The sequence below is a fragment of the Miscanthus floridulus genome, chromosome 1, assembly GCF_019320115.1.
Source record: "Miscanthus floridulus cultivar M001 chromosome 1, ASM1932011v1, whole genome shotgun sequence".
In the NCBI taxonomy this organism is placed as follows: Eukaryota; Viridiplantae; Streptophyta; class Magnoliopsida; order Poales; family Poaceae; genus Miscanthus; species Miscanthus floridulus.
The window spans coordinates 79,046,493-79,056,001 of NC_089580.1; the positions used below are offsets into that span (position 1 = coordinate 79,046,493).

Consider the following 9,509-nt stretch of genomic DNA (forward strand, 5'->3'; position numbering starts at 1 on the left):
TTTGTTCCCGGCAGGAGTGTCCTCAGCCGTCGGATTGGCATCAACGGATCAGATCGAGCCAACGCTAAGTGGGCCTGCGGGGCAGGGTGGACCAGCGCGCTTGCGCGGCCCAGGCCCTGGTGGCTCCACCCGACGTCACAAGGAGAAACACAGTCATCACGCCGTCCGCCTCGGCCATCCGCCCTGTTGTTGCTATTTTTAATTGATGTATATAGGATGCCCGCCACGGTAAATCGATTTACCGTAGCGGGCACCTTAAGACGCCCGCCTCGGGAAATAGGCTATTTTTCGAGGCGGACGTCTTAAGACGCCCGCCACGGTAAATCGATTTACCATGGCGGGCAAAAGTGCCCGCCTCAGAAAATAAAAAACGCCCGCCTACGTAAATCAACAGGCATTAACCGTGGCGGGCAAAAAGATGCCCGCCACGGAGGCCACCCGGGCGACGTCGCGCAAATTCAATTATGTAGTAGAGCGTGGGCGCACGGAGCAGCAAGGGAAGGGGTCGGGTGCCTTGTAGGAAGGAGCAACGTGGGAAGGGCCAGCCACAGAGGAGAGACGTTGGAGCAAGCGCTTCATGCAGAGGGAGTGGGGAAGAGAGAGCGCACTGCTGCAGGACTTTGTGCGGTGGTGGGGTCGGCTGGAGGTGCGGTGCGGTGAGGGTCTTGGAGAAGCTGAGGAGGACACCAAAGTCTAAGTAGGGAATTTTTGTTTTTTTTAGGTTCAGAGGCTGGTCCGCTGAGAAGAGGGTGTAAGGACTGGGAGCCTGTGTCCGACGGGACAGGCGCCGTGGTTGAACGTTTCCGATTTAACAACTTTGAAGATCTAACTCACTCCGATATATCACCGTTGAATTTAACTCACTTTTCAAATAGTGGTTAGTGGTCCCGCTCATAATAAAATAAAAGCAAATTTGAAGTTCATTCATTTCCTAGTCCGATCAGATTTGATTAGCAAAACATATTCAAACTTACTTGGTATTGTGCATGCTTTATTTCATCATTCCACCCTCAAACACAACTGGCCAAACACATTTGTCGGCTCAAATATATTCTGTCGTTGAAAAAGATGCTAAAACGTCATGTCCTACAAAGAAGCTAAATTCTTTTTACACCTTTAACTTATTAGGAAAGCATCACTTCAATTATTAGTTTTATTTAAAAATACTCTATATTAATACTATTTTAGTGATTATTGAAAAATGATATCGATGACGTCTGCCATACATAATGAAAAATGACACCACTATCTCACTTCAGCAGCAGGAGTGAAGCTCAAGTCCGGCTTCCTGCTCTCTCTCTCTCTCTCTCTCTCTCTCTCTCTCTCTCTCTCTCTCTCTCTCTCTCTCTCTCTCTCTAGCTAGCTAGCATGCTTTTCCGCTCAATAGGCCACCAGCAGGCAGCAGCCTTGCCTCTCTTCTGCCTCCTCCTTTCTTCGTCCACGGTCCACACCGCACCTCCCTCTCTCCTCCAAGGCGGCTTCCGGGTGCACGCTGGCCGCTCTTCGCTCCTCTCGACTCCTCACCGGCCAGTCACCACAACGCTGGAGGTACTTCTGGCACCTTTCTGCGTTGCTACTTCTCTCAACTTCTGATTTCGTTCTCCATGGTTTCTTCCCGGACAGATCGGGCGTTTCGGATGGAGCAGCAGGCGATCTACGGCTTTCTCGGCGAACTACAGGTAACGGGGCTCGATACCTCGATCTGCCAGAGCAGCAGTATGTCTCAAACTCTGAAAAACATCCTACACGAAATCAGGGTCCAGAATCCTTTCAGTTGGGCTCCTGCAGTCCAATAATAAGATCCATGCATCTGCTGTGATAATAGTTCATCTATCCTGGTAGATCAACCTCCAATTCGTGAGAATAGCCATCTTCTCCTTACAGATGGAGCATTACCGAGCCCGCGACGACGATGTTGATGTGTGGATCCTACAACTTCTGGAAGGGCCCCAAGATGCGGCAAACGTAAATGATTGCTTATCAGGTTATACTCCTATGTACTACAATGTTTTGCTGTTACTACTACTGTCAATTCCCAAAGGTTCCCGGCCTACACATGCCATTAATATGGCATTATCTATGGTTTGGAACAACATTTAATTTATAGAGCTTCTCCTGTGCAGGTGATTTGCCTCCTCCCTCTCCTTTGCCGGACGCAAATGATGGCCAGGTATGCGGTTATGGAATTTACCAAAATATATAGATACTGAGATGCTTAACTTTAACTCTACCCGGTAGATTATTTTTGCACAAGTAAATAAACTTTTAACATGTTGGTACTCCTAGATAGAGTGGACAAGATAAGGTATTGACGGGGTCTATTAATTTCTTCATGGCAGACAGGACCTAGGAAGAGTGGCCCAAGAGGAACCCGGAAGAGAAGGACGTCTCCATGGGTAGGCACAAGTTTATGAGAAAAATAAATCCCTGTGAAATTTATACTTATCCTTTATTACGTGTCATTGAAAATTTACTGTGTTTTCCTTCGTTGCCACTCTTTAGATTTTTTTCCATCTCCTATATGCCATGCATTTTTAGCGGATTCCATTAGTCTCTGTCGCAGTTAGCAGTTGCAACAAATGACCAAACTCCCCTAGCCCTAGACTAGTTTACTTGTCCAGTTCCAGCATTGAGGTGGTTTCTCTTTCAGCAAGACAACGTGCCGTGGCCCCGGCGAGCGTCCCGCTGCCATGATGATCGATTGCGACTGGAAACAAAGTACGCCTGGTGGCTGGTGGGCTGATGATGCTGGTGGAATTGCAGATGGCAAGGTCGGAGCCTCGGAGGCGGTGCTCACCGTACCCACGTCAGGCAGACACGTCCGTCAGTCCGTGTCCAGAGCGACGCAGCGCGGATCTCGGAGGCTCTCCGCCTTCTAGCTGCCTCTGCCTGGCAGCCACACGGCGCTGCATGCATCTTGCGCGCCTTCCTTCCAGTCCATCGCTGCGAGTCAGATGTGTCCCACCGGCGGGACCGCGCGCGGCCATGGCGGGCCCATGGACACGTTGGTGCCCAAGTTCGCGGGCATCGCTTCAGAGCAGTCGTCCCCACAGGCCACAGACTAGCGCGCGGGGGCCAAAGATAGGCGCCTCCGGCCGTGTCGTCGTGGCCGCTCCGCCGCTGACGGGACGCCCTACAGCGTCGGTGTCATAGATGAGCCAATCGTTTGCCTGGGAACCTGTAGGCCGCCTGGCCTAGAGGGTCGCCCCCATGCCTCTCGCGGCTTGGGTTGACGTCCGCCGCGGCCTCCACTGTATCCGCTTCGCACCACGTACCGGCGCCACCAGATGCGTATAGGATTTGGGGAGGAAAGAAGGCTGGCTCCGCTTGGTCAGATGAGACCGAGAGAGAGCCTGCTGCATAGGCATGGCACAAAGGGATCCGGTGCGGCCGGGCAGTGCACAAGGCCATTATTGCCTTTTCACGTCACAGTTAAGGGGCACCACAGACGTGGATGTAAAATTTAAACTGATGGCATTTTAGCCAACTTATATAGTTTTTTATCCTATACGACTGTGATTATTAATTTCTAGAATCACCTGTCTTTTTGGGAAGAAGGGAGTAGAAGAGATGGGTATAAGTTTTGATGGCAAACAAGAGATTTTCTTTCTTAACTATCCTATCACCCATCAGGGGAGAGAATTCAAATGACTACCTTTTGGTTGTTTCATAGAATCCGATGTTCTACACAAGTAGGAAAAACAATAGCCGGTGGACTGCTAAAGAAGTGGAGAGGCTGGTGCAAGGTGTCTCTAAACTTGGTGTTGGACGATGGACTAAGTTGAAGCAGAATTTTTTCAAAACCTCAATCAGGACAGCGGTAAATCTTAAGGTAAAGTAGATTAGTGACACATTGCACAATGAAGTAAATTCATTGTGAGATGCTATTGGCTAATATCATACTCTTACATTGTTTCATGGCTCAGGACAAGTGGAGAAATCTCTTGAAAGCTTACCAGGTCAGAATTCCATCTAATAGAAAGTGTTGCTTTTCTAACCTTCTAACACTAACTGCTAATAAGTACATTATTACTTAAATTCAATTCAGGAAGGTTCACAAAAAACTACACAGTTGGAGCTTGAGGCATCGTTGGTTGAACAGATCAGGAAGCTGGCAGCCAATTAAAACAACAGCCATGCGCCTGACCAAAACCACTCTCTGTAAGACTGTTTGATGGTTCGAGAAAACCGGTGTAGTAACCATTTCGGCAAAACATTTCACTTTCAGGCGTACGTCAAGTTGTACTGATTCATTCACTATTTCCTCCGAGATTTATTACTCATGGTTAGTCTCATCTTCCGTCATTCAAAGTGGCACTTCTAGCATTTTTTTAAAACTATGCTTAGTCACATCATCCATTATAAAAACTCATTTTTTATCAAGAAACTACTCCCTCGCTCCAAAATACGGGATCTTATAGTGTTTAAATTTTGACCTTCTCACTTTCTAATGCACATTTCTCTTTTCTCAATACACCTTTCTTTTTTTTCTCTCAATACTCTCTATTCCAAGCTACTTCTTTAGAGGCATTTTGATCTTTCGACTTCAACATTGGTTTCCGTGAGAAATTCTAAAATGTCATTTAATATGAGACGGAGAGAGTAGTTTATATTTACGTCAAGATTGAAACTTTGCCCCGGTTGCCAAGATTGAAACCACTCCCTGTTCTGTTTGATGGTTCCAGGAAACTTAGATTGTCCCATGACTACAACCTACATTCACTCTAAAGTGTAATTAGTCTTTGTGTTCATCCTCTGCATGCGCCGCATATGACATACTCAATTAGACACCAAGTCTTGGAGCCAAGTAACTTGTGGCCATTTCACAGTGTGACTATGGTTGGGGGGTGGCAACATGAACATTGCGTACCTGTAGCGTCACCAGCTCCAAAGTATACAAACCAGCAGTGCATAGTATCATAATTTTTTTCTCCATCGAGCATAGAAACTTCTATGTAAGGTAAAAATGATGCACCCACCTGACACAACCTACCACACATGCATGGATGCAATCCTATCAAATTATATTCATTTTTTCACAATAATTCTTCACTGGATCATCAAATTGAGAAACAATTTTCACAATTAGGTTTCTTACATTTTTGTGTACGATTTGAGATAAATTCTAGACAAAGTTTATCTTGAAAATTATTAAATTCATAAATTTACACTTTTGCAAAGATGATTCTATGAAGTGTTTTCCATCATTCTATTTTTCTTAAAAAACTGAATCCAAACAAGTGTTTGTGACCACCAACACAATTCTAGGAAGAGAGTTTTTTTGAAAGCGAACTACGGAGCGGAGAGATTCCCCGTCTGGATAGTATTGATTTATCATCAACAGGCTCATTTTTAGGGAACGATGCAAAAAACCTGTCATCTGGTTAATTTTGGAAAATAGGACTAAAATCAAATATAGCAACCCCAACACAAGGACTAGATTGTGGCATATCCACAAATACATCAAAAGAGAGATAAAAAGAAAAAAAAACTATAACATTAAGGCACAGCAACTCTATGACGATGCCTCTAGGGAGGTAGATGACGCCATAACATAACCATCGTCAGCCAAGCAACAAGAGGTGACGCCGCATGAGCTTGTGGCAAGGCTCTTGCCCGAGCCTTGTGCCGAGGGGTTGAGCGGGCCAACCATGGAGAAGCAGTAGCAGGCGGTTCTTCAGTGATACCTTCAAGAAGGATGTCCTCGTCGCTGGCCTAGGCTGATCTGAGTTGAGCTTTTGCCAGAACCTTTGCTAATAGTCCCGTTGACCCACCCACGACGAAGGAAGGCATGTACCGGCGAGCCTTAGTGCCTAGACAGAGGAGGTGGGGGTGCCAATCGCCGCCACACCGCATGAAGCCATTATCGAACTCGCCCGCGACTGTAGAAGGCACGCACCACTAGTAGTCTGCGCCTAGACAAAAAGTGGGTGCCAATCACCGCCACACCATACGGAGCCGTTGTCGAACTCGCCCATGAATGTGGGAGGTGCGCACCGGCAGTCGTCCATGGCAAGACTGAGGGATGGTTGTCGGCTACCGCCACACCGTCGGGAGTCGTTGGTGGACTCGCCTGCGAAGGTGGGAGGCGTGCACCGGTAGTCGTCCACGCATGGATGGAGGGGTGGGTGCCGGCCACCGCCACACCGCGTGGAGCCATTGTCGGAGTCAGACACAATGGTGGGAGACGTGCACTGGTAGGCACCCATGCATGTGCATGGACGGAGGAGGGAGGCCACTGCCACACCACACGGAGCCGTTCCCGGACTCGCCCGTGATAGTGGGAGGCACACACCACGGAGCCATTTACGGACTCACCCACGATGAAGGGAGGCGTGCACCGGCAAGCGTCCACCCTAAACGGAGGGGTGCCGTCCGCTGTTACACCATGCAATCGCCACGCTGGGGTAGAGTCATCGGCCGCCGCCACATGGGGACGGTGGAGTGATGATGCGCGTGGCCAACCAGGGAAGGATGTCGGAGCAGCGAGAAGGTCTCAGAGGCGAATCGCAACGGGTTGTGATGCGCCACATGAGGACGGTAGGTCTGAGCCACCGTTAGGGGGGTGTGACTGCTGCCACACCAGTGCCCAGGGGGCTCAAAACCGCACTGTCCAGGCTCCTCCACTTGGGAGCACCACACAGAGGCCAGGGGGCACAAACACCAGCACCGCCCCACGTCAGGTAGCCGCGCACCGTGCTGGGGATCCCATGAGCTAGAGACACTAGGGAAGGGGATCGAGACCGCGTCCACTGGCCTAGGCGACACCGGATCCGGAGGCGCCAGATCAGGTCGCGGGCGGGCCAAATCCATTCTGGCTGGTGCTAGAAACCGCCACCGGCGCTGCGGTGGAGCTCTGTCCATCGCATGCCACTAGCGGGCTCGGTAGCATATGAAAGGTCCTAATGGCTAGAGGGGGGTGAATAGCCTCTTGAAAATTTCTACAACAACACTAATATAAGTTATTAGTAAATAAGATGGCGAAGCGAATTTTGCGCTAGCACTACACTTGTGTTGCAAGCCACCTAACCAATTCTAATCTCTATGATCTCTAGTATATCACACAAAAGCTATGTCACTAATTTACACCTACGTGAACAAGCTAGATAGAGAACTACAACTAAAGAGCTATACTAGCTGCAACTACCACAAGCACTACATAAGCTACACCTACCACAAGCATTACACAAGGTAAATACACAAAGTAATGCAAGAGAGTGGTAGAAGTGATATACCATCATGGCAAGTGATCAATCAATGAATACCAAAGAATACCAAGGATACAATGATAACATAATCCATTTTTCCTCTGAGGTTCACTTGCTTGCCGACAAGCTAGTCCCCGTTGTGGCGATTCACTCACTTGGAAGTTCACGAGCTAATAGGTATCACACGCCTAACCCGTAACCAGGTGCCGCACAACCAACACAAGATGGGGATCCACAAGCCACGCGCAATCCACTAGAGTTGCCTTTGGCACTCCACTGGGGAAGGCATAAGAACCCTCACAATCACAATGATCGGAGCTAGAGACAATCACCTTCCTCCGCTCGATGATCCACCAATCACCGAGACATCTAGGTGTCAGCAAACACCAAGAGTAACAAGATCTCCACCAGCCTAAATCACCCAACTGGTGCCACAATATGCTAGAACACTATCAATGCACTAGAGGCTCTTCAATCTTACTCAAGATGATGAAATCAAGTGTGCAAGTGAGTGAAGTGGTGTGATCAGCTCCCAAAGGGTGTATGTAGGTGTGGGAAGTGCCAAGACAGTGGCCATTGCCGGTCACCACCTCTATTTATAAGCCCACAAGCAAATAGAGCCATTACCCCTTGGAGCCACTTTCAACGAGGGCACCGGACACGGTGGTGCGGTCACCGGACAGGGGTGGTGGTGCCCCACCAATGGTCCTCCAATGACTAGTTTCACTAGCCGTTGGGGCACCAGACAGGGTGGCGGTGACCACCCGGCCAGCCCCCTCGAAAACACAAGTCTCTAGAAAATTATGGCGGTGACCATCCTGGTTTACCCCACTCTTTGGATAAAAATGGCGGTGGCACTGCCCCTCTAGTGGCGGTGACCAAGCGATGCGCCATTGTCATTGTGGCGGTGTACACCGGACACGTCGGTGCCACCCTCACTTTCTACTGCTTCTCGGCCAGGGTTAGGTGGGCATCGCCCTAGGGGTGGCGGTGCCACCGGACAAGGTGGCGGTGCCCCACCCAAACACCTTCCTCTTGGCCTAGCTCAGTCGGTCACCACCACAGGGGTGGCAATGCACTGGGCATGGGGTGGCGGTGCCCCATGGCAGGACCCTGAGCCAAGTTTTGCCTCCTTTTCTTCACCTTTTTCACCACCTTTACAAATATGCTAACACTCCAAGTGTTTCACCATAACGTGCAAGTGTGTTAGCATTTTCAAAATCATTTTTCAAATGTTAATCACTTTCTCACCGATTGTGCACTAGGCCAAAAATGCATATGCAAGTTTTCCAACACCTAATGGCACTAGATGATCGAGTTGTCCGATAAGAGCTCCCCTCTTAATAGTACGACCATCTATCCTAAATGTGATCATACTCTCTATATTGTCTCGATCACCGAAAACAAAATGGTCCTATGGATATCACCTTTGCCTTGAGCCCATTTTGTTTTCTCTTTCTTCTTTTCCAAAGTCTGAAGCTTGATCATCACATGAGTTCACACCATCACCATGATCTTCATTTCATGTGGCCATCTCCACCCATGAGTGCCACCTAGCTCGTTCACTTGGGTTGGACCAACCTATCTCAAATCCACTCTTAGAACATAGGGTTAGTCAAAATAGGTTTCATCAATTAGACAAAACAAAACTAGGGCTTTCAGCATCCCTTCGCCACTGAGCTCTGGCTATAGGGAAGCCCGGACGACCCTGGATCCAGCCGGATCTATGCCGTCGGCTGGCCCCGACCGCACACCGTGATGAAGACCGGGGTAGAGAAGGAGGAAGAGGGTCAGAGGAGAAGTGCTCCTCTGAGTAACGCGCTCCCTGGCCGAATCGAGCGGGTGGCGTCGGATCTGGCATTCTGGCTGCTCTAGGGCCAGATCCGGTCAAGGCATTGTGGTAGAACCTCCTAAATTATAGGACCCACATGCACCTGTCACTGTCCAATGACATCTGACGACTATGCATATGTTCCCAATAACTTAAGAGGTCTGTCGGGTGTCCTCGGGGAACCCCGAATCATCCACGATTTTCGAGCAGGATCCCATTACAGAGTCATTGCAGTATTATAACATTTATTCAAATATCTACATCAGAGTAAATTAGCGGAAGTCTTACAATAACTTAGTTTACAAACTAGTTGTTTCAAACCTTACAAACTAAGTTCGATACATATAACAAACCATAGTAGTAGTGGAGTGGCATTAGTAACATAATACAAACACACAATATAAGTATCCTGCCCAAGGATCATACATTCACTTATCGTCATTGACCTGAACGACAGTCATGCAGCACGG

The 9,509-nt window shown here is 48.7% G+C and overlaps 1 protein-coding gene across 1 annotated transcript; it reads left to right on the forward strand.

Moving 5' to 3' along the window:
• The first annotated feature begins 1,481 nt into the window (after positions 1 to 1,481).
• LOC136487818 (telomere repeat-binding protein 2-like) lies at positions 1,482 to 4,205 on the forward strand. The gene is made up of 8 exons (XM_066484930.1): positions 1,482 to 1,548; positions 1,624 to 1,679; positions 1,885 to 1,984; positions 2,124 to 2,170; positions 2,340 to 2,396; positions 3,674 to 3,832; positions 3,927 to 3,959; positions 4,049 to 4,205. Exons 2-8 carry the CDS (start codon positions 1,638 to 1,640, stop codon positions 4,124 to 4,126), a joined length of 516 nt encoding a protein of 171 aa, XP_066341027.1. The 5' UTR covers positions 1,482 to 1,548; positions 1,624 to 1,637; the 3' UTR covers positions 4,127 to 4,205.
• Positions 4,206 to 9,509: the final 5,304 nt, after the last annotated feature.